The sequence below is a fragment of the Phoca vitulina genome, unplaced genomic scaffold (genome assembly GCF_004348235.1).
Source record: "Phoca vitulina isolate PV1807 unplaced genomic scaffold, GSC_HSeal_1.0 scaffold21, whole genome shotgun sequence".
Classification (NCBI taxonomy): domain Eukaryota; kingdom Metazoa; phylum Chordata; class Mammalia; order Carnivora; family Phocidae; genus Phoca; species Phoca vitulina.
Genome location: NW_022589724.1, coordinates 13,656,722 through 13,680,273, shown reverse-complemented (window position 1 = coordinate 13,680,273; position 23,552 = coordinate 13,656,722). Strand labels below are relative to the sequence as shown.

Below are 23,552 nucleotides of genomic sequence, written 5' to 3'. Positions count from 1 at the left end.
TGTGTCTGCCCACCCGGGTTCCGTGAAGGCAGGAATCCTGTCTTTTTTCGCACGGTCAGGCACAGAGCAGACCGATGCTAAATGAGAAGTGAGTGAGATTGGCTTTCGCTTTTTACTTTGTACACTTTGTATTTTAAAACATTTTTGAAGATGATTATTTTTACATCAAAAGAAAAAAAAACCCCAGCTAGGTTACTGCAGAGGACTCTACTCTCAGCAGAATGTCTTGGGTTAGACAAGTTTCCAAATGAAAGCAATTCCTTCCTAGTACCGACTGGAGACTCAAACCAGAGAGGGGCAGCGCCTGGCCCAAGTCCACACAGCACTCAGCAAGCCAGGCCGGGACCCAGATCCCCCTCTTCCCAAGTCACTCCCCGGAGTGTCTGGATCCGAGGAAGGCGGAGGGGTCTGCGAGAAGTGGAGGAGAGAGAAGGCGCAGAAAGGGGGAGAAGTCGGCGAGGGCGGGCAGGCAGAAAGGGAGGAGAGTGTGCAAGCTGACCCAGAGATGCGGGGAGCGGGGCGGAGGGGGCGGGACGGGCAATGAGAGGGAGACGGAAAGGAAGGGGCAGCCGGGTGACCGAGGGCGCCGGGGGCGGGGAGGCAGGTGAGGGTGCGACTGGAGGGAGCGCAGAGGACTGTGGCAGGGGAAAGGCGGGGGGAACCGCGGGAGGAGGAGAGGGGCGGGCGGAGGGCCAGGGGCGGGGCCAGGAGGGGCGGGTCCCCGGTTCCGTGGGGGCCGCAGAGCGCCTGCGCAGCTCTCCGGAGGCGGCTGGCTGCGCCGGCATCCTAACGGCTGGCTTCCGTCCGGGTCCGCTGTGTCCGGATCCCGGGAGGCTGGGGACCGGGGGTCCGCCCCGAGCGGTCGGAGCGCGCGGGAGCTGGGAAGGGGCCCCCAGGAGGCCGGCCGCAGCCACGTCACGCCCAAGGTCACGCTGCAAATGGCAGCCGTGGAGATTTCGCTCTAACAGCGGGCTACCTGGACTTTGTCCCCATCGAGCCCTGGAGGTGAGGAGGAAGGCCGAGAAATTCAGGCTTGCAGCCCAGAGGCCTCAGCCCCGGCTTCCAGAAATGGAAGACGCTGTGGGTCGGGAGCCAGAGCTCTTTGTTCTAGTCTTAGCCGGGCCCGTGACTCCCGGCGTGGCTTTGCGCGAGTTCCCGCCCCTCACTGGGCCTCCATGTACCCACCAGTAAAGTGGGAGGGTTCTTGGATGGCTCTCCCTAATTTCCAGATTGACTTAAATTCATTTCCTTGTCAGACTTCCCCTACGGCTTGCCCCCGGCTTCGCCAGCCACTGCCCTTCCTCAGCAGCAACTTGGCTGTACTCTGAAACTCTGGACCCTCAGGTGTCCCCTAGACCGCCTGGGATTGTCTGGAATCGACTGTGTGGGGCAAGAAGCTGCACCCAGCCTCCCGACAGCAGGCTGAGGACTTGCTTCTTGGGCATGGAGTCAGTAATCCTTTTACTGGCTCCCCACCTAGGCAGACCTTGTTACCGCCAGTAAAGACGCATCGGAGGCTTAGAGACAGGACCTGGCTCTGTCTGCCTTTGGCCCTGTGCTGTGCCGATTCACCCAAATCAGATTGTCTTAAAATCCAAATTTGTCTAAGCATGATGCAGTAGAAGGGAGCACTGGCCAGAGTCTGGAAGTTTGGGTTCTGGTTCTGGCTGTGCACCTTAGGCTAGTATCTGCCCCTCTCTGGCTCAGTCTTCCCTGATAAACAAGGGGTCTGTCACATGGTCTGCAAGGACCCTGTGTCTTTGGTATTGTTAACAATAGTAATAGCAATCATAATTGTTTCCTTACCTTGACCTACAAGGCCCTGCCACAGTGGGCCCTGTCTACCCAAAGCAGCAGACTTGCCGTTGACCTACCTCGGGGCCTTTGCACTTGGTGTTTCCAGTGCCAGGAACACTTAAGCACCTCCATTTCCTGCATAGTCATTGTTCAGATCTCCCCGGAAACTTGACTTTTACTTAGGAAGTTCAACACAGATGGGATCCCTGGGTTTATATCCTTATGGCACATGCTGACTTTGTTATACTTCAGTGTTTGTATAGTTCTTTGTCTAATATCTGTGTCTCGTATTCTTTAAAGCCTGTAAATGCCAGGAGGGCTGGAAATCTATCCTGTTCCCTAGCATCTAGCACATAGTAGGTGCCCAGAAATTTGTGGAATGAACGGATGATCTCATTTCATGCAACAGTCTCGTGAGGTTGGCACATCGTGCTCCTTTTCAGTCAGGAGACAGAGATTCAGAGGGTGACACTCCTAGGGTCACACAGTAAGTGGGAAGTGCCAGAATTTGAACCCAGTCTGGCTCTGACCCCAAGGTCTGAACTTCTACCTCACTGCCGTCTCATTCCAGGATCTTCTGCTGTGAGGACGTGCCCACAGCTCTGGCCCACAAGGCCCGGAGAGAGAAGACCTTTAGGTGGTGGGGTGGGGTGGGGTGGGGTGGGGTGGGTCTTGTCCGGCTCAGTTTCTCTTTAACCTCTGGCGGACTTGGGGTGCACTTGCCCCCCTCCGACAGGCCCATGGCTCATCGGCTGCAGATACGACTGCTGACGTGGGACGTGAAGGACACGCTGCTCAGGCTCCGCCATCCTGTGGGAGAGGAATATGCCACCAAGGCCTGGGCGCACGGGCTGGAGGTGGAGGCCGCCGCTCTGGGACACGCCTTCAGGCAGGCCTACAGGACTCAGAGCCACCGCTTCCCCAACTACGGCCTGAGCCAAGGCCTCACCTCCCGCCGGTGGTGGCTGGATGTGGTCTTGCACACCTTCCAGCTCGCGGGTGTTCGAGATGAGCAGGCCGTGGCCCCCGTCGCGGAGCGGCTCTACGAGGACTTCTGTAAGCCGAGCACCTGGCAGCTGTTGGAGGGGGCCGAGGCCACCCTGAGACGGTGCCGAGACCGAGGTGTGAGGCTGGCGGTGGTCTCCAACTTTGACCGGCGGCTGGAGGACATCCTGAGGGGGCTGGGCCTGCGGGAACACTTTGACTTTGTGCTGACCTCGGAGGCTGCCGGCTGGCCCAAGCCTGACCCCCGGATTTTCCACGAGGTCTTGCGGCTTGCTCGAGTGGACCCGGCAGGAGCAGCCCACATTGGGGACAGTTACCACTGTGATTACAAGGGGGCCCAGGCTGTAGGGATGCACAGCTTCCTGGTGGTTGGCCCAGAGCCTTTGGACCCTGCAGTTAAGGGTTCTGTACCCCAAGAATGCCTCCTCCCCTCACTGTCCCATCTCCTGCCTGCCCTTGACCGCCTGGAGGGCTCACCTCTGGAACTTTGAGTCCGACGAGGGAAGTCGAGGAAAGTGGCTCCAGCGAACTAGAAAGCTCCTTCCTTCCTGAGATCAGGCCTTCGCCTCTCTCCCTGCGGCGTCCAAATGCATTCTGACTATAAAGCGGTGAATGCAGGGCTTTGAGCCCGTCTCCACGCCTCTCAGGTGGTTTATTTGTCACACCTGTGTCTTCCCCCCCCCCCCACAAGATTCACTGAGGGCCCAACTAGCTTCAGAACCAGACACATTCAAAAATTTGTTTTAGCAGCAGGGCCCTATTGTTATGGGAGATCTTACTGGAACCCCAATGTGCAAAACAGCAAAAGCAAGAAACTTCTAGGGTTGAAACAGGTTCTAGAGCCCCACAGTCGGGCCCTGAAGCCTCCACGACTCCCCGTGGGAAGCAGGAGATCGGAGGAGCTTAGTTTGGAAAACTGGGGTGCTAAGCTGTGCTGTAGGGACATGTCCTCTAGGACTATATAGTGTAAACAGGATCTCAGACAAGGAGCACCCGAATTACATCATGAGAAGAAACTTCTTTCATGCTTGCCATGTGTTAGTCCTTTACATGCAGATAGAACCCTCAAAGCTACCTAATGGGCAGAGGTAGCGGGACGTGCACTTTACAAATGAGAAACGTTCAGAAGTTAAGTAGCCTGCCTGACGTTGCAGGGAGAGCTGTGGCCCTCGAGACGGTGCAGTGGCGGTCGGGGGAGAACAGGGAGGCTGCTCCACAGGAGGCCGGTTTTGAAGAGCACCCGAGTCACAGGTGTTAGCATGGAGGTAGGAGAGCACAGGGAACGGGGACAGGAGCTGGAGGTGGCAGGAGTGTAGGACACATGCGGGGAATGACTAGAGACTGAAGGAAGTAGGCTGGGTTTTAAAAATTCCATGTCCCGGGGCGCCTGGGTGGCTCAGTCGTTAAGCAAATGCCTTCGGCTCAGGTCATGATCTCAGTCCTGGGATCGAGCCCCTCATTGGGCTCCTTGCTCTGCGGGAAGCCTGCTTCTCCCTCTCCCACTCCCCCTGCTTGTGTTCCCTCTCTCACTGTGTCTCTCTCTCTCAAATAAAAAAAAAAAAAAAAAAAAAAATTCCATGTCCCTTCCTGCGTCTCCCCTCTTCGCACTCCTCTCCTCTCACACCTGCTTGGTACTTACCAGACGCTTGTATTCCGTGCCTACTGCCAGGCACACACACGGTGTTGGGTTCTGGTGCCAGCCGCTGGGGAGGGTTCCTGAGTGGCTCCGAACTGCGGTGACATTTAGGTGGGCAGAGGAGTAAGACGCCTTCCTGGCAGGTGGCCCATGAACTACGGACCGAGGGCTGCCATGGGGAGTTAGATTGGCAATTTGGGGGCAGGGTGTGGGGGGTACCTTCGGGTGCCAGGTAGAAAAGGTGGGCTTTGACCCAGGATTCTGGGCAGAGATTGTGCCCATGTGAGGGGAGGGAGGCTCTTCTCAGACTTGGCCAAACTTCCGGGTTGGTGCGAAGCCTAGGTGACATTAATTCCCAAGTATCAGGCAGTGAGGACGTGGGATGAGCTGTGCTCTCAGAGCTGCAAGGGCCTCGGAAGTACCTGAACCAAAAAAGTTGCCATTCAGTCTGTGGACTGGATCTGATCTACCCAGTGTTTGGAGTAAATTATTGCGCAAACTTAAGAGTGGGGAGGGCTCTGGCCCCCATCTTTGAGCCCAGGGGCCTGAAGTTGTAGGTAAGATTGCCTCTGAACTGTGTTCCTAAATAAAACAGGAATGTGAGGACCACTGTTCTAATGTGACCTCAGAGAACAGGAAGGGACTTGGCCCAGGTTCCAGCAATGCAGGGCCCAGAGCCGTCTCGGGGCTCGAGTGGCTGTGTACGCTGAGCCGGGCGTGCGCATGAGGGTGAGGAAGATCTCTCTTTCCTAGCAGGCGTACCTCTTTAGGTGTGAGCTGGCACTTGGGGGATGTGCCCAATTTCCCACAAAGAACATGGAAGAAACTTTTCAGTCTTTTAAAACCTTTAATAACAGACGTGTTCCCTACGTCTGGCCCTCCTACTCCCTCAGCTCTCTGGGGCTTGATGCCCTCACTCCGGGTCTCCACATTATGTCGGGGGGGGCCACGAGCTGCGGGGAGGGGGGAGTTTTGGGGGTGTTGTAGTCAGGTTACCTCCGGACAGGATCCCCTCAGTCTCCTGAGCCGCCAGGCTGGACCTGGTGGGGGGACACAGCCCCCCCAGGCCAGAGTCTTCTGGCCAAGAACAGCCTCGCAGGAGTTCTGAATCAAAGCCAGGGACAGGGCTGGAAGGCAGTGCTTCTCCAGAAGAGTCTACCACACACACCCAGGCACCTTTCCATCCACCCGTTCGCTCGCCAAATATTTCTTGCACAACCGGTAGGCACCAGGCACCATGCTGGGTGCCAGACACGACGTGGTGAACAAGACACCCTCGGAGGGCCAGGTGCCTGGTGGATTTGGGAGACTAAGGCCCCGCGGGTAGCAGGCTCCCCACAGATACCCAGCATGTCACGGCTGAACCCAGACCTGAAATGGATCCCCCACCCTCCTAAAGCTGCCCATCGGGCAGAGGCAACATCGGGGGTGGGGGGGAGACACTGGGTAGGAACATGGCCTGGACGCGTGGTGGGGAGTAGACCAGGGCTCCCGGTGGTCGCGGATCAGCGGATGATGGAAATGGTCTGGTCGGCCACCGCAAAGACCGGGAAGAGGGGCCCCGAAAAGGGCACGTGGTGGGCGTGGAGCACCGTGCCCGAGGCCGGCTCGTAGAAGAGCAGTTCCTGCGCCTGCAAGTCTAGAAGCACGCCCAGCTGGGTGGGGCAGCGCAGCAGCCCCAGGGGCTCGTGCTGCCCGTCGTGGGAGAAACGGAACTCCTGGTCGTAGCGGGAGAAGACCCAGGAGAAGGTGTTGTGGCCCAGACGGGAGTCGCTGCCGGAGCCCTTGCGGGGCAGCTGGCCCAGGGCCACGCCCACCTTATAGGCACAACTGTTCTGGACGTTCACCATCCAGGTGTGCAGCCCAGCCTGGAAGGAGGTGGCCGCGAGGGCATTGGGCCAGTGGTCAAAGCGCTCGGGGGCATCTGCACAGGCCTTGGACTTCTTGGCATTGAAGGTCAGGGTCCTTCGATCATCTGACAGTTGCAGGAAGGGGCTGACGGTCCTCTCGTCGATACGCACGTCCTCCGTGCCTGCCAGGAAGAATTCTCAGAGTTGCCCAAGGCCCACCGTCAGCCCTAACCTGGTCCTGTCAGGCAGCAGAGGGCTGCCGCACCGCCCACCAGTACCGTTACCTCACACAAGCCCTTTACTCCCTCTGAGCCCCCAGCATCCTCATCGGTAAAATGGGGATCAATCGGACTTATCACAGGGTGGACGTGAGGACCAAATGGGATGATACATCTAAAGTCCCTAGCATTAATTAAGTGCTCAATAAGTTGTGGCCATGACAACAATAGTTATTATTAGTCTAGGACCCTCATCTGTAAACTAGAAAGAAGGCCCAGGGAGGAGAAGCAAGTTGCCCAAAGTCACACACCTAGTTGGTGGCAGGGCAAAATGAAGACCCAGCATTTTGCTCCCACATCTAGCACCCTGCACCGATCACAGCGCATTCCAGTTGAGGCCTGTCTGCGGCCTCCAGATCAGATCTGTCCTAGGGGCAAAGCCCCGGGAGCTAGGAAGCATCAGATCCGTACTTCCCATACTTTCTAACAACTCACTGAATGGGACTGCCGGCAATTCGGCGCACTCTGATACGAGAGTGCAGAGCAGACAAGCTGGAGCTTGCGCCAAACATGTAAGGCTAACACCCAAGGGAGGAGGGTTAAAACTGAGGAACAATTCGGGGCGCCTGGGTGGCTCAGATGGTTGAGCGTCTGCCTTCGGCTCAGGTCATGATCTCACGGTCCTGGGATCGAGTCCCACATCGGGCTCCTTGCTTAGCGGGGAGCCTGCTTCTCCCTCTGCCTGCCACTCCCCCTGCTTGTGTTCTCCCTCTCTCTCTCTGGCAAATAAATAAATAAGATCTTAAAAAAAAAAAATGCTAAGATATTAAAAAATAAAACAAAAAACAAAACTGAGGAACAATTCAATCCATTACCCTAACCTCTTTGTGATTCATGCAAACACCACAACCAGGAGCACAGAAGCTTCCACCTAGCTTGGGAGATTCTGCTTGGGGAACTCCCGCACTAAGTGGGAATTCCCGCGGGAGAAGACCGTGTCGCGTTCACCTCTGTGGCCTTAGCACGCAGCACGAGGCCAGGCCACAGTCGGCCTGAGTTAGTGGTTAAGTGAGTAAGTGAGGCAAATCCAGGCAGCTCAATTCTCGCTCCAGATGCTCTCCAGCTGGCCAGCACTTGTATCTTCTTAAAGAGAAACTCGGTTTCCAAGAAATAATACTAAGCTGTCCCACTCGGGCAGGACAGAGCTGTGACTTACAGGAACAAGATTTTTCTTAGAGCCAACAGAGCAGGCTGGGCTGGAAACGGGAAGGCCCTGACCCGGCCGCCCCAGGCCTGTCCAGACCCTGGCTTCACCGACAAGCCTGCATCTAGCATCACTGTTTGCTTTAGCTACGTGCCAGATGTTCTGTTCCCCAGCGTGACCCAGCAGCACACCCCAGCCGTCCAGCCAGCCGCCCAGTTGTTCCCACCGGTGCTGGGCTCTACCAGCTCCTAACCTGAGAGGGACCCGAGAACCGCTGTCACCCAGAGTTGGGTAAGTAGTGGGCTCCGAATGCACTTCTCATTAAAGTTTAACTTGTCCGACTCCTGGGGATCCAAAATGCCCTCTGCTTCCTCGGTCCTTGTGGAAGGGGAAAAAAAAAAAAAAGACAAATTCAGGAAGGTTCTGGAAATGGATCTGGATCAATATAGGGTGATGGGAAAGGGACAGAAGTAAAATCTTCTTCCCATGAGGGTGACACCAAGATTGGCAGCCAGGCCCCACACAGGAGCCCCCTAAAAAGGCTTGAGCCAAACAGGAAGCAGGGCTTTCCCCTTGTGTCACCCAGGAGTCTTAATTCCAGCAAGGCGGACAATTTCCAGGGAGGTAAGTACTTGGTACCGGTATTGGAACCTGGAGTTGGTCTGCTCTGGAGGAGAAACAACCTGCTGCGTCTCTAAGTTAGCAGAGCAGGGATGGCACCTGAGCCTCCGACGCGCCAGTCTGTCCACTCCCCCGTCTTATGTGGAGAAAATCTTGCCTCCTTCCAAAATCTACTGCAGCAAAACCTATTGGTTCAGTAAGAAGGTACAGCCATTCCTCTGCTCTTAAAATGCAAATACCGTTGGGGCGCCTGGGTGACTCAGTTGGTTAAGCGACTGCCTTCGGCTCAGGTCATGATCCTGGAGTCCCGGGATCGAGTCCCGCATCGGGCTCCCTGCTCAGCGGGGAGTCTGCTTCTCCCTCTGACCCTACCCCCTCTCATGCTCTCTATCTCATTCTCTCTCAAATAAATAAATAAATAAATCTTTTAAAAAAAAATGCAAATACCCTTGAGGGATCCCACAAGAAGGGACTATCAGTTATCACCCCAACCATAAATTAGTTCTAGCGCTTTGCTCCCAGTAGCTACCTCTCCTCAGCTCACAGGGGCACTGGGTTTGGCTGGAGGGAACATGGGAACGTAAGATGCGTAGGAGGGGAGAATTACCATTTATTAAGTATCCAGTTTCCTTTATAGAATCTCATGTAATCTTTGCTATAACCTGGTAGATAGCTGTTATCCCATTTGACAGGAAAGAACAGAGATTCAGAGAAAGCACTCAGCTAAAAAGGGGAGCTGGGTTCAAGTCCTGCCTCCATGCAAAAATAGAACAAACCCAGTCTGGAGTCCAGGCACTATTCAACATAATTTTCCCCTTGATCTAAAGTGAAAATGATCAACGGGGTGTAGGGCAAAGGAAGGGCTCGCCAGAGACCTGTGCAGACCTCTGAACTGGGTTCTGAGAAAGAGCTTTCCCACGGCCTCTGACCCTGAAGATGGCTTTGAGATCAGGCAGCAGTTCTGAGAGCACACTCTCTTCTCCAATTCTCTGGCTCTGCCCATAATGCAGGAGCAGGGAGGGACAGTGGGGCACAGCTCATGGGTGCAAGCTCTTTGCAAGACTGTCACTGACTGTCCTGGCTTGGGAAGAGCAAGGTGACCAAAGCCCTAGAAAAGCTAAGAGCAGGCTCTGGTAACAAAGGCTCTTTGTGGTCAGGACAAGAGAGGGGCTGTTGCCATCTTCCCAAAGCACTGAAGCTGGGGCTGGGGGGGGCCCAACCATCAGACGGGGAGGAAAGAGGAACGAACCCATGTCGGCCGTGCTGAGCCAACCCAAGGCAAATCTGAGGACAGTCATAGACACTAGAATCTAGACAACTAGCTGGTCCAGCACCTCATGATTCAGAAGGGAAGACTCATGGGGACACCGGGGTGGCTCAGTCGGTTAAGGTACTGCGTTAAGCGTCTGCCTTCAGCTCAGGTCATGATCCCAGGGTCCTAGGATCGAGCCCCGCTGCTCGCCCTGCTTGTGCTGTTCACTCTTGCTTTCTCTCTCTGACAAATAAATAAATCTCTCTCTCTCTCTTTTAAAGTATTTTGTTGTTATTGTTGTTTTAAAAGCCTAAGGAATAAATTCCAGATTAAATCAGGAATTCTAGCGGGCTCCCTCCCTGCCCGGCAGGGAGTCTGCTTCTCCCTCTGACCCTTACCCCTCTCATGCTCTCTCTCTCATTATCTCTCAAATACATGAATAAAGTCTTAAAAAAAAAAAAGGAAACAAAAAACACACCAAACACCGTTAAGAACTTTGTGGGCGGGCGCCTGGGTGGCTCAGTTGCTTAAGCGACTGCCTTTGGCTCAGGTCACGATCCTGGAGTCTCTGGATCGAGTCCCACATCGGGCTCCCTGCTCGGCGGGGAGTCTGCTTCTCCCTCTGACCCTACCCCCTCTCATGTGCGCTCTCTCTCTCGAATAAATAAATAAATAAAATCTTTAATAAAAAAAAAAAGAACTTTGTGGGCACAACTGGCAACATTTGAATATGGACTGTATATTAGATAATAGTGTTACATCAACATTAAATTTCCTGAGCTTAATAGTGACACTGTAGTTATGTAAGAGATTGTCTTTGTTCTTGAGAGAAAGATGCTGAAGTATTTAGACGTAAAAGGTCTCGCTTTCTGCAACTTACTCTCAAATAGGTCAGAAAAATAAGTGCCATATATTCACTTGTTAAATAGATAGGAAGGAAGAGACAAACCGACCAAGAAAGAGAGCAGATGTGGCAAAATACTAACAATTAGGATTTCTAGCTGAAGCTCTTTATACTATTTTTGCAACTTTTCTCCACATTTGAAATATTTCAAAACAAAAAAAAAATTTAAAGATCAGTTTTTTTTTCAAAAATCAGAGCAGCTTGAAATTGAAGACAGGATGGTTTTAGAGGAAGATGAAGAAGGTAAAGGAGAAAGAGAAGACTAGCAGAAGTGTGGAAATATTAAAAGAGGGAAAAAGTAGGAATAAGCCAAGCATTTAAAGGAGACCATAAAATAAAGTTGGGGGCATCCATACTGAGGGATGCCTTCACAGACTTGCCGAAGAGTGAGGTAAATCTATACGTGCTGACATGGAGAGATCCAAGAGAGCCTAATAAGTTATAGAACAGCAAGTATTAAAACAATCCCAACTGTGTTAAAAATATATATTTTTAGAGGTAAACAAGCCCAGACATACTCTCGAGGACTCTATTTACATAGGAAAGTCCACAAGATACATATCTGACTGTTAAAGCTGATCACCTCCAGGGAATAGGATTGGGAAGGGGTGATGGAGACACACACACAAAAAATTTTTTTAAGTAGTCTCTATGCCCAATGTGGGGCTTGAACTCACAATCCTGAGATCAAGAGTCACATGCTCTACCAAATGAGCCAGCCAGGCACCCCGAGACATTTTAAATTTTCAATGGTTTTATATTGATGGCATTCTTTTCTCTTTCTCTCATGCACACGTATTACTGTTGAAATTTAAATATAAAAATAGTTAAGAAGAATGGGCTGTGCTCCCCAGATACAGCTCTGAAATCTCTCACAGAAGATGTAAGAATTTAATTTCTTTGCCTGGCAAATTACATCCTCTTGGCCACTTCCTCAGGCTCTTGGCTCTCAGTCTTTCAGAACCCAGGGAGAGCCTGGTGAAGGGCTTTTATTATTGCTTCATTAAAGTGCAAATTTTGAGTGGTGGTTAACACAGACTTAGGTTTCAAAGATCCCTTCATCAGAGAAAGGGGGACTGAGGCAGAGAAGACGGTGATGGGACAGGTGTTGGGTGTGGGTTCACGCCCCAGCTCTGGGGCATAGGCAAGTCCCTGCCCCTCTCTGAGCCTCAGTATTTTCATCTGTAGATGGGGGTGTAAAATACTCCAATAGGGGGACTGGTTATTTTGTAGCAGGATAACATTTCAGAAAGCCCTTGGCAAGCCTCTGATTGCTAAGTGTTTCTTTCACTACCTGTGCACAGGGATCTAAAGCAGTTCTCCAAGTCAGAGGCAGGAAGACCCCCGTCCAGGGAGCATGGCTCCAGGGCAGGCACGCGGTGGCACAGCACGCCTTGGGCTTTCGCCCCGGAGCAGTAGGACCTGAATGCGGACTAGTTACAGGCCTGCAGGCAATGGTCTCCGTTTGCCCAGGCAAATGACGGCCTATACTCACCTTTCAAAAATCTCCTGCTCCTTCTGCTGTGAGAAAAGAAAACAGAGTCAGGCTTGGTACCAGGAATTCAGCAGGTAGTCCAGATTTGAATATATTCAACTGGTATGGAGGGTGCCACACGGACAGACTCTAGAAGAAAGCATTCTGTTCCTGCATTAAGACCCAAAACAAAGCTATCTGGGTTCTTCTTCGCACACCTCCACACCGCGCACTCACAATGACTCAGTCCCCGTGCCTGGTGGCATCCTGCGTTTCGCTAAACCACACTGCAGGACGACGTATTTACTAACACCTCACCCCCCACCAAGACTGCCAGCTCCTGGACGGCTGGGACTCTTTCTGAATCTTCTCTTGTGACCGTCCCAGCGTTTGGGACAAAATGTGCTCTGTCCGTGGAAGCTGTGTGACTCAGTCAATGCACAATCTAGGGCAGCAATGGAAATTGCCCTACTTGAACTGCAGAACAGCTCGGTTGTTCCACATTCAGATTTCTCTGCTTGGCATATTTACTCAGATGTCAGATTGTCCCGTTAAAACTGCAAGTATCTGCATCTCTATAGAAAGTACTTTGCAGGGATATGTACCAAAATATTACCCATGGTAGTTTCTGGGTGGTAAGATTAAGGACCGCCCGGGGCCATTCCCTCCCTCTGCACACTTCTGAACCCGCTCTCTAGCTCTCCACTTCCTTTAACGTAGCCGTTCCTCTTTACCTTTCAGGTACCAGCTCTGAAGTTATTTCATCTGGGAAGCCTACCCTGACCACTGCCACCCGAAAGCCTGGACTGTGGGGTCTCTAGCTCCCAGTGATGTCCTCTACAGAAGACATAACCCTCCATTATCAGTTTACGGATTCGGCTCCGTAAGGCCACGAGGCACTAACAGCTGTGTCCTGTAACTCCACCCCGTGGCACAAGAGCACGTGGTAGACACTCAGTAAATATCTGCTCACTATTGAAAGAACGGTTAGCAGGTGCAAAAAAAAAATCTATTTAGTTTTATTCCCTTGCCTCATCCCTGCTCCAAATTATCCTTATCCACCCAACTCTTACCAATAAACATTCTCGATGTTTTAGACTTGGGGGGTGTCTGGGCCACTAGTTGTGTCCTCACCCCTGCCTGACTTACAATCAGCTGGAGGTCATCCAGATGGGTGAGCATGCCCACCAGGCTGGTCCGGATGGCGTCGAGCTTCTGCAGCGCCTCAGTCCAGTGGACTCGCTGTGTCAGGATGCTCTGGTGGGCCCGCTCCTCTTCACCATGCACCTGTTCCAGCAAACGCTGCTCCTCGCTCTCACACAGACTCCTCACCACACCTAGCCTCTGGATGACCAGTTCCCGCGCCGCGCTGGCCGTGCTCTGATGAGGGGTAACACAGAGAATCGGGTCCTAGCAAAGCCCCAGTCAATATTAAGAGGATTTGGGCTCAGTGGGAAGGAGTGCTGGGGTTGATTAGCCATGTCTGCCACAGGTACAGTAATGGAAGAAACAGGTGCTTAAGCCATCCCAGCCTTAAGAGTTCCCAAATATGGTTTAGGGTAAAGAAATATAAGATTCAGACATCCAGGTCATATCTCATAGAGCCGGGATAACAGAATGGAAGAGCTGGGTTAAGGTTAGTGGGCACGGTCTAGAGATAACTAGAATCAATTATTTCATCGTTGAGAATACCAAGGTCAAGGGACCAAGGTCAGAGAATTACAGAATTGTAGAGCGAAAGAGCCTACAAAGTCATCCCCATCAACAGGATCCATGCCAACAGTAGTCCAGTTGATATTCTGACTAGGTTTGAGTGAAAAAAATCTCATTCTTTCCTAAATCTGTCCATTCCAATGGCTTCCACGGTGGAATTCTTATTCATGCCAGGGGGCATGCCATCCACTCCAGTGAAGCTAATGTGTGTCTCCTAGTAATTAGCACAGGGTCTAGCACACAGTAGGTACTCAAATAGTTACTGAATGACTGAGGAAGAAAGTTTCTTCCAACTAAGTCAAAAATCTCTTGGTAGCGCTCACAGGCCAAGTCAGGGACAGAGCTGGGACTAGAACCCAGTTCTTTTGACTCTCAGTCCAACACGATTCCCTTTCCCCCAGTGCCATCGGACAATCAGTCCTCCCAAAAGGCTGCATGAAACACCTGCACTCCTGCCCAACAAGGGAGAGTAGAACAGTCTCCTTCATGCCAGAACATCAGGGATAGCCAGCAGCTTTCTCTGTGCCCTGCCCGTGCAGACCTGCTCTGTACAGGTAATGACCCCTGCTTTACAGAAGAAACTGAGACCCACAATTTGCCCAGGGGAGAGGAAGAGAGTGAATGGCCTAAGTGAACCCAGGAGTTAGTTCTGACTCCAACTTCAGTGTTCCCTGAGCCAACATAACACACTAGTTAGGAAGTTAGGCTTTATTTTATTTTAAAGATTTTATTTATTTATTTGTCAGAGAGAGACAGAGCACAAGCAGGGGGAGGGGCAGAGGGAAAGGGACAAGCAGGCTCCCCACTGAGCAGGGAGCCTGACGTCAGGCTCGATCCCAGGACCCTAAGATCATGACCTGAGCCAAAGGTAGATGCTTAACCGACTGAGCCACCCAGGCGTCCCAGGAAGTTAGGCTTTAGAGACAGACAGCGCCTAGATTTAAACCTTAGCTGATCCACTTACTCTCTGTAGGATGTTGAGCACATTACTGATCTTCCCTATGCCTCAGTTTTCTAATCTGCTAAATGAGGATAATAATAGTACCTACAGCATGAGGTTATTGTGGAAGATTAAGTGAGTTAATACATACAAAGTACACAGAACGAAGCCCAGCACATAAGTGTTCAACACCATTAGCTACTATTCTCTCTATCCCACCTTGCTGCCTTGCCCACAGGGGTGGGTGTCCGTAGCCATGTTTGTACTATGTGATCAGGACCAAGAACAGACCCTGGCCCAAGATGCAGCAGACACTCTCTCACTGGAAGACTGTAATCAATTTCAACACATTTCCCGATTCATTCCCAGAAAAGTGTAGCAGAGAAAAAAAATTTCCCTTTCCAAAGATATGCCAGAATAAACTAAACACTGTCCTAACACAAAGCACAGAAATGCTGGAAAAATAGCCCAAAGCATCCTTTTAAAAGTCAAGTTGCTCTGGCAGCTAAGTAAAGGAAATCCCCTGGAGTCCAAGCGTATGTAGAAAGGAAATTGAAAACTGGTGTAATCGAGAGCGGAGACTCTATTGCCCTGAATGCAGCTTGTGATTTATTTTAGAATTTTACACTCCTCTAAACTTAAGAGCCCAGTAAAGACAGAATTATATGGAAAAATAGACAAATCCACAGCATGATATGAAACTATAAATGCTCCTTGCCAGCAATCAATAAATATGGCAGATAAAAAATTAGTAAGTATAGAGAAGATTTGAATATGAAACATTTACCTAAAGTGACCATGTTTTAGGGCATAGAGCAAGTCTCAACAAATTTCAAACAACTGACATGCAGACTACAATGAAGTTAAGTGAGAAATTAGTGGAAAAAATAACAATGATAATTTTTAAAAGTAAAACCACACATCTGGAGATGTGGAGATTTAAAAACCTATTTCTAACAACACATAGTAAAATAAATCATAGTGGACATTTAAAAATACTTATAACTGAATGAAAATATTGCATCAGAAATTGTGAGAGCAATACGTAGAAGGAAATATATGGCTTAAATGCTGACCTTGAGAAAGAAGACAGACTAAAATTAAGAGGCTGTGTTCAGCTGAGGGAGTTAAATAACAATGGTGTTTATCTCCCCCCTAAAAAAAATTAGAAGGAAAAAATTTATAAAGATAAGAGGAAGGGACACCTGGGGCGCCTGGGTGTGTCGGTTAAGCGTCTGCCTTTGGCTCAGGTCATGATCCCAGGGTCCTGGGATCTAGCCCCGCATCGGGCTCCCTGCTCGGTGGGGAGTCTGCTTCTCCCTCTCCCTCTGCCCCTCTGCCTGCTTGTGCTCTCTCTCTCTCTCAAATAAATAAATAAAATCTTAAAAAAAAAAAAAAAAAAGGAATCATACAATATGCACTCCTATGCCTGGCTTCTTTAAAAAAAAAAAAAAAAAGAGGAAGGGACGCCCGGGTGGCTCAGTCAGTTAAGTGTCTGCCTTCGGCTCAGGTCCCGCATCAGGCTCCTAGCTCAGTGGGGAGCCTGCTGCTCCCCCTGCTCGTGCTTTTTCTTTCTCTCTCTCTGACAAATAAATAAAATCATAAAAAAAGGATAAGAGGAAACAATAATGAGTTTTTTTTTTTTTTAAGATACAAAAGAGGGGCTCCTGGCTGGCTGAGTCGGAAGAGCATGTGACTCTTGATCTCGGTGTTGTGAGTTCGAGCCCCACGGTAGAGATCACTAGAAAAAAATAAATAAACTTTAAAAAAAAAGATCCAAAAGAGAGGATCAAAATACTAAAAGCTGGTTCTTTGAAAAGACTAACAAAATAGACAAACCAGTGGCAACTTTAATCAAGATTAAGAAGAACTTGGGGGGGGCACCTGGGTGGCTCAGTCGATTAAGCGTCTGCCTTTGGTTCGGGTCATGATCTCAGGGTCCTGGGATCGAGCCCCATGTCAGGCTCCCTGCTCAGCGGGGAGCATGCTTCTCCCTCTCCCTCTACCTCTTCCCGCCCCAACTTGTACTCTCACTCTCAAATAAATAAAATATCTAAAAAAATAATTTAAGAACTTTATGCCATTACATTTAAAAATAGACAAAGTACATAATTTATCTAGAAAAAATTTACTAAAACCAAAGAAAAAGAAAGAATCCTTTACTCATGGTGGGAAATGAATCAGTAGTTAAAATCCACCTGCAAAAAATAACACCAAGCCCAGATAGTCTTACAGGCGGTGTCACCAAATATTCAAGGCACAAATAATTCCAATCTTAACACAAATACCTCCAGTGAAAACAGAGAATTCCCAACTCATTTAATAAGATTTATAGAACCTCAATACCAAAATCTGACAAGGACTATACAAGAAATGAAATTCATAGGTTAATCTCACTTCTGAGTATAGACACAAAAATCCTTAAACACATACACACAAAACCCCAAACTAAGATTAGCAATCCAACCTCAGAAATTTTGTATAACAATGATACAAGGAGAAGGAGAGGAGGGGGTCTCGGTGATAAAAGGGTAGCACGAGGGATCCTTATGATAGAACTGCTCTGTATCTTGGTTGTGGGAGAAGTCACACAAATCTACACATGTGATAAAACTGCACAGAACTAAATACACACACACAAATGAGTGCATGTTAAACTGGTGAAATGTGCATAAGGTAGGTTGTATGGATGTCAATGTCCTGGCTATGATACTGTACCATATAGTTAGGTAACATGTTGTCATTGGGGGAAACTGGACGAAGGGTACAGGGGATATGGCTCTATGATTATTTCTTACAACTATACGTGAATCTACAATTATCTCAAAATTTAAAGTAAAAAAAAAAATACATATGATCAAGCTTACTTGGTTTTCCCCAGGAATTCAGGATGGTTTAGCATTAGAAACTCTTTTTTTTTTTTTTTTTTTAGATTTTATTTATTTGACATAGAGAGAGATAGAGAACACAAGCAGGGGGTGCGGCAGGCAGAGGGAGAGGGAGAAGCAGGCTCCCCGCTGAGCGTGGAGCCCGAGCTGGGACTCGATCCCAGGCCCCTGGAATCATGACCCGAGCCGAAGGCAGATGCTTAACCAGCTGAGCCACCCAGGTGTCCCTAGCATTAGAAACTCTTATTAATGTATTACCATGTTAACAGATTGATAGGGGACAAAGCATATCTATAAACTGACAAACGGCATCATTAAGAACCTACAGCAAATGTGATAAATAATGGAAAATAGAAGCAATCAGAAGAGAATTACACAAGCTCTGTCCATCACCCACCCATCCACCTGCACCTGCGCCCCTATACTCTGCCTTCCCTGTTTCTGCGGATGAAAGCTCATGCTCTTACCTATGGCTACCTTTCCACTTGTTAGCCTATACCCCACCTTGCTATACCTGGTTACCCCCATTTCTCCTTCACCATTAATTTTCCCCTCTCTACCAGGTAATGCCTACCAGCATACAGAGAGTAATTTCTGCATCTTAAAAATAAAATACCCTCTTGATCTCATATCCCCCTCCACTATCAACCCATTTCTCAGCTCCCTTCTTACAGCAGAGGTCCTCAAGGGTTGGCTGTGCCAACTCTCCCAAATTACTCTTCTGTTCTCTCTGAAACCCACTCTGATCAGGCTTCCACCTCACCACTCTACAAAACACTCCCCATCCCATCACAATCTCCGGTGATGAACATGTTACTAAATCCAATGGCCCACTCTCATTTCTCACCTTACTTAACCTCTGCAACATTTGACATCCCACCTCTTTGAAACCTCTTATGTGGACACAACACTCAGTTTGACTCCTATCTCATTCACTGCTCCTACCTTAGGGCTTTTGCGTTTGCCATTCCCTCTTTCTAGAACTCTTCCCCCAGATATCTGGTCCAATCCCTCACGTTCTGTAAATTTTGTGCAAATATCAATACTTAATTAGGTCATTCCTGACCACAGCATATGCAATTGCAAACCCCCCCGCCCCCGTTCTCAACAAAGGAACGTCCTCCTTCCTGTGTTAAACTTCTCCATAGCACCTTTGACCTTATGACATAGGGTGTATTTAATTATTGGCCTTCCCCCCAACCCCTCCCACCCCCTGGCCAACGATGTAATTTTCACGGAAACAGGAATTTCCATATGTTTTGTTCACTGTGGAATCTCTAGCACATAGAACAATGGTGCTTGGCATGTGATGGGTACTCAACTGATGGGTACTCAACAGATTTGTTAAATACATACATAAATGGTGAAATGCTGTGAGTACGCTCCTTGAAGTCGGCATCTGCTACACTTGCTTCTATTCAACACTGTACTGAGGTCCTAGCCAGGGCGGTCAAGACGAGAAAATAAAAAGGATAAAGAAAAGGAGAGAGAGACAGACAGAGGAACCATCATGCTAAGAGAGGCAGGACTGGACACAGAATAGCTGCCTGGCCTCCTGGCAGCATCTTCTTTCCTGGTTCTCGTCCCCTTCAGGTTCTGAGAGGCTTCTGTATCCTGCTGGGAAATTCCCTGTTTTTGCGCAAACTAGTTCAACTGGGTTTCGTTCTACACAATCAAAAGAACCTTGACTAAGACCATGCAAAGCCTGCTCCATTGTCCATGTTGGTGAAGGAAGGAGGGGATGTACAGAAAGAAATTCATAGCCCCGACCCGTAAGGGGCACACCTGCGAGTGAGGACGTAGCATCGGCAATGGGGGCAACTGGCTAAAGGATCAGCAGTGGCGGGTAGCCGAAGGAGCACTGGCCTGGGAGTCAGAAGATCCAGGTCCTGGATCTGACTCTGGCAGGGGGCTGTGGACCTTGGGCAAGTCAATTACCCTCTAGGCGACCCACTTCCCCATCTGTAAACAGGGATAAGATTGTCATAAAGAACACTCCACGTCAAAGTCCAGAGGTTATTTTATAATTCAGGGGCTGACCACGAAATACTTAGATGGTGGAAGAATGCTACCCTTTCTGATCCTTTACCCCAAGAAAGTCATTTTCCAGCAGTATTTGCCCCAGTGTGGTACTGGGAATAGTCCTCTCTGCCCAGATGGTAAAACCACAGCTCCGAGAGATGGGAAACCGTCCTTCCTGGGCATCTGCCTTTGCTAGGAGCACAGTGAGTCTGTGAGGTTGGGGAGGGATCCCAGACTGGTCCATGCTCCTAAGGCTGGAGTCTTGTCCTAGGAGGGGTCCAGAGCAGAGAGGAAGGAGAGCTACCTACCACCGCTCTCTGGTTCTTCCCTGGCAGGACCTCAGCCACATATCTGGCAATGCTGGCACTGTGGAACTGCAGCCGCTCACACTGGTCCACAATCTTGTTCTGCAATATAAAGGACACCTGTGGCGTGTCGATCCACGTGATCCATTCACTCCATCCCCATGATAGCCCCCCTCAGCCACTCGCATCCCAGACCCCGTTATTACTGAAAACTACAGCACCTCCAAAATCTTCATTTCAAGGGGCCCACACCCTGCCCACCACTTCCATCCTTCCAGATTGCTAACTCTAGATTCTCCAGTCCAACCGTTCTTCGGCTCAGCTGAAGCCGCTGATACGCTAGTCTTACCACTTTTCCGTGTCTATCCCCCACTTTGTGGCCTCAGTTCCCTCCTTCTCCTAAATTCGGTGGCCCATCATCATAATCACTTTCCTGCATATGCTCTCAGCGTTCCCTCTGACCCAGCTCCCTGGCTCTCCACACCTGAGTGGAAAGAACACGGCTTCTCAAACTGCCCTTCCCTAAGTTATCCCCATTCATTAAACAGTACCAGCAATCATCAACCTCATTACCCCAACCCAAACCCCCGGGGTTACTCTCCAACCCCGCATGTATCTAATCCCTCAGGGAGTCCTATCAGCCCTGACTCCAAAGTCTCTCTCTCTCTCCTCTGGCCACTTCTGGTCACCTCCACTCCTGCTATTCGCCCCTACAGTGAGCCACGACCACCTTGTGTCAGGTTAGGTCAGCTCACGTCCCTGCTCAAACTCCTCCAACGGCTTTCCAGCACACGCACAGGGAGATCAAGCTTCCCACTTCAGCCAACAAGGGACTGTCTGATGGGACTCTGCCTATTGCTCCGAAGCCACCTCCTAGCACTCTCCACTCTGGCCTTCTTTCTGTCCCATAAACACACCAAACTCGTCCTGACAACAGCGGCTTTGCACCTGTTCCTTCCTCTGCGGCCAGCCGTACAAGTCCCCTCCCCCACTCCATTCAGGGTCACTGCCTCAGAAGCCCTCCCCGACCACCCCCACAGCCCATTCTCTTACTTTGCTTATTTTTCTCCCTTGCATTTATCACTCCTCTGCCTGTACATTCTGGGTGTGTTTACTTGTTTTGTATCTCTCCCCCCACCATTGGAACATGAGCACCATGACTTTGACTTGTTCGCTATGGGCCACTACCTAGAAGAAAGTTCCTCCTACACATAGAGGCCCTGGATAAATATTTGTTCAATGAATGAACATCTACTTCTGTGACCATAAGAGGTTCAGTGGTTCACATCAGCCAGAGCTATGAGCGTCCCCCAGGAGAGCAGCAGAGACTTTTAGAAATGAAGAAGCTGAAGCCCACGGAGAAGTGACCTGCCAGGGCCCTGCTTTTCCACTCCATTTCTCCAGGTACTTGGACTCCTTCCTAGCCAAAAGCTCCTCCATTGCTTCAGCTCTGCCCCGGTTCCATCTGCCAAAAGGCAACTCGGCCTCTTCCAGGAAGCCCTTGCAAATCCTTCCCACCCCAGTCAGGAATTCGTCTGACGCTTCGCTGGTCCAAATACTAAGTGAAAGAACTGAGCTGGCTGGGATGAAGCTGTGATCAGCACACACCAGAGGCCTGAGGAAACCGAGCCTAACTTCCAAAAAGCTACAGGACAAGAACGCGGAAGGTAAGAGAGAAGTTGTTGAATGGTAACCATCTTGCCCTGGGCCAAAATTTCTTTGATGGCTAGAGGGATAGAGGAAGGAGTGTGTAAATGCCATAATATACTCAAAATTGGAGGGAGAAGGCAAGAAACCCCTCCCTCCAGGCAAAGGAGATGAACGTGCTTAGGGCATCAGTAGGGTTCAGGGAAGGCGCCCTGGGCAGACTGCATTCCAAATCAAGCACCAGGCCTGCCACCCTGCCCCAGCCTTCACCTCCTTCCACCACTCAGATTCAGCTCTGATGGCAACTTTTTTTTTCTTTTTTTATTTTTATTTAATTCTCACACCCATTAGCACCCCTTCCTCCCTCCACTGAGGCTAAGAGGTGGTTTTCTCTGAGCAAGTCAATGACTCCCTTGGTCCAGCTCCTGAATATTAGAAACCTCGGAGAAGTTACCGCCCTGTTTTGGGCCTCAGTTTGCTCATCTGTAAAACGGAAGTTGGCTATCACTTCAAAAGTTTGGCCTGGATGGAGTGAGATGATGGATATTGAAGTGCTTTGGCACTCACAAAGTTCCATCCATTATGAAAGTTTATTACACCACATTACCCAAGTTATTTTCATCGCCACTAGTGATGATGGATAGTGGTGACAGGTAGGGCCAACCAGGAGCTTTCAGGTGTCACTGAGTAAGTGAATCCCTCTGGGCCAGTCACGTGTGTTTATTCCCCTGCAATCTGAGTCCCTAGCCAGAGCCCTCAAGCCTCACAGGTGGGCAGAGCACTCGGTGAGGTTGGGGAAATCAAGCGGCTTAATCAAATTGCAAGGAAATCCCCCGGGGCCACAACTAGGGTGGAAGGAGGGAGGAAGACCCAGGGCAACTTCGACTCCCCAGTTTCAGACCAGGGGCGGGTGGTGATGGTGACCAGCGTGGAGCTAAACTGGAGTGGAGGTGGGGAGGAACTCTAGGTGAAGAGATCCAGCAGGAACCTCTTGAGATCCTACCCACCCCCTCCGTTTACCCAGGTGGAACCAATTTGGAGTACAGTCAAGGCCAATCCCAAAGGGAAAAGAAATCACCTCACCAGGAAGCCCGAAGGGTGGACGAGGGGAGGGGCTTTGAGCCCAGGGCTTGAGGAGGGAGGAGGGCCAGCTTTTATCTCAGGTCAGCTTCCATGGGGCGGGACGTGGGACACACGGAGTCCCCGGCAACTGGAGCAGTGTTGCCGCATACTGCCCAAGGCCAGGCCCGCTCTCAGCCCCCCAACAAAGCAACGAAGGAAGAGTGGGCAGCTCGAGCCGCCACTCTGTGGTAGACTAAAGAGCATTTCGCCCATTATCTTACGTCTCTCGCACAACACCCCCAATAAACGCGCGCTAGTATTGCCCTCAAACTACAGATGAGGCCGCCGAGGCCCAGAGACGAGACTGCGAGGGAGGTGGGGAGGAGGCGGGATTCGAACTCAAGTCCCCACGACTCCAGAGGCCACACCCTCAACCGCCTAGTTCCACAGCCAGTGCCACCGCCGAGCCCGGGCTCCTGGAGCGGCCGCCAGGTCCCCGCCGGGTCCCTCTCGGCACGCCACCCCGGTGTCCCCTCCCTCCGGAGCCCCCCGTCCCCCGCCTTCCGGCGCCCCCGCCCGCTCACCCGCAGCTCTTCCGCGCGCTCCTCCGCCCGGCGGATGCGGTGCCCCCGGCAGCGGCCGCCCAGCCCCGCGCAGGCAGCGCACACGGGCCGTCGCTCGGAGCAGCAGAACCAGCTCAGAGCCTGGCCGTGCTCGGGGCACAGCGGCGCCGACCCCGGCCCTGCGCTCTCCGCAGACATGGCCGAGCACCCGGCGCCGCGCGCTCCACCTGTCGCAGGTGACCGCTGGGCGGAGCCTCCCCGACCCCGCCCCCGGGCCCCGACAGGCGGCCCCGCGCGCCGGCCACCCCGGCTTCCTGCCCGCCTGCCCTCGCCGCGGGGTGGGCGCCCGCTCGGCGCCCCGGTCCGCGTCCCGCCCCGACCCCCGCGCGGGGTCCGCCGCCTTCAGGCGGCTCTGTGATTTTCTGCTGAATTAAGTCGCCTCGTATGCGTG

General features: G+C 51.1%; 2 protein-coding genes across 5 annotated transcripts; one reads left to right on the top strand and one right to left on the bottom strand.

Moving 5' to 3' along the window:
- Positions 1-751: 751 nt before the first annotated feature.
- Positions 752-4,221, top strand: HDHD3 (haloacid dehalogenase like hydrolase domain containing 3). Of its 2 annotated transcripts, none has more exons than XR_004301160.1 (2): positions 752-1,005; positions 1,820-2,428. XR_004301160.1 is itself a non-coding variant. In XM_032419012.1 (2 exons), the coding sequence occupies exon 2, from the start codon at positions 2,538-2,540 to the stop codon at positions 3,291-3,293; it is 756 nt and encodes a 251-aa protein (XP_032274903.1). In that variant the 5' UTR covers positions 752-1,005; positions 2,534-2,537; the 3' UTR covers positions 3,294-4,221. The 2 variants fall into 2 exon arrangements, 1 of the variants encoding a protein (XP_032274903.1); XM_032419012.1 differs by lacking the exon at positions 1,820-2,428 and adding an exon at positions 2,534-4,221.
- A 1,098-nt stretch (positions 4,222-5,319) lies between these two features.
- On the bottom strand, positions 5,320-23,314 carry BSPRY (B-box and SPRY domain containing). Of its 3 annotated transcripts, none has more exons than XM_032419083.1 (6): positions 23,123-23,314; positions 19,833-19,931; positions 13,111-13,341; positions 11,983-12,008; positions 7,964-8,088; positions 5,320-6,470 (listed from the first exon to the last, which is right to left on the bottom strand). In XM_032419083.1, exons 1-6 carry the CDS (start codon positions 23,297-23,299, stop codon positions 5,944-5,946), a joined length of 1,185 nt encoding a protein of 394 aa, XP_032274974.1. In that variant the 5' UTR covers positions 23,300-23,314; the 3' UTR covers positions 5,320-5,943. The 3 variants fall into 3 exon arrangements, with proteins under 3 accessions (XP_032274974.1, XP_032274975.1, XP_032274976.1); XM_032419084.1 differs by having other exon boundaries at positions 11,983-12,005; XM_032419085.1 differs by lacking the exon at positions 7,964-8,088 and having other exon boundaries at positions 6,328-6,470.
- Positions 23,315-23,552: the final 238 nt, after the last annotated feature.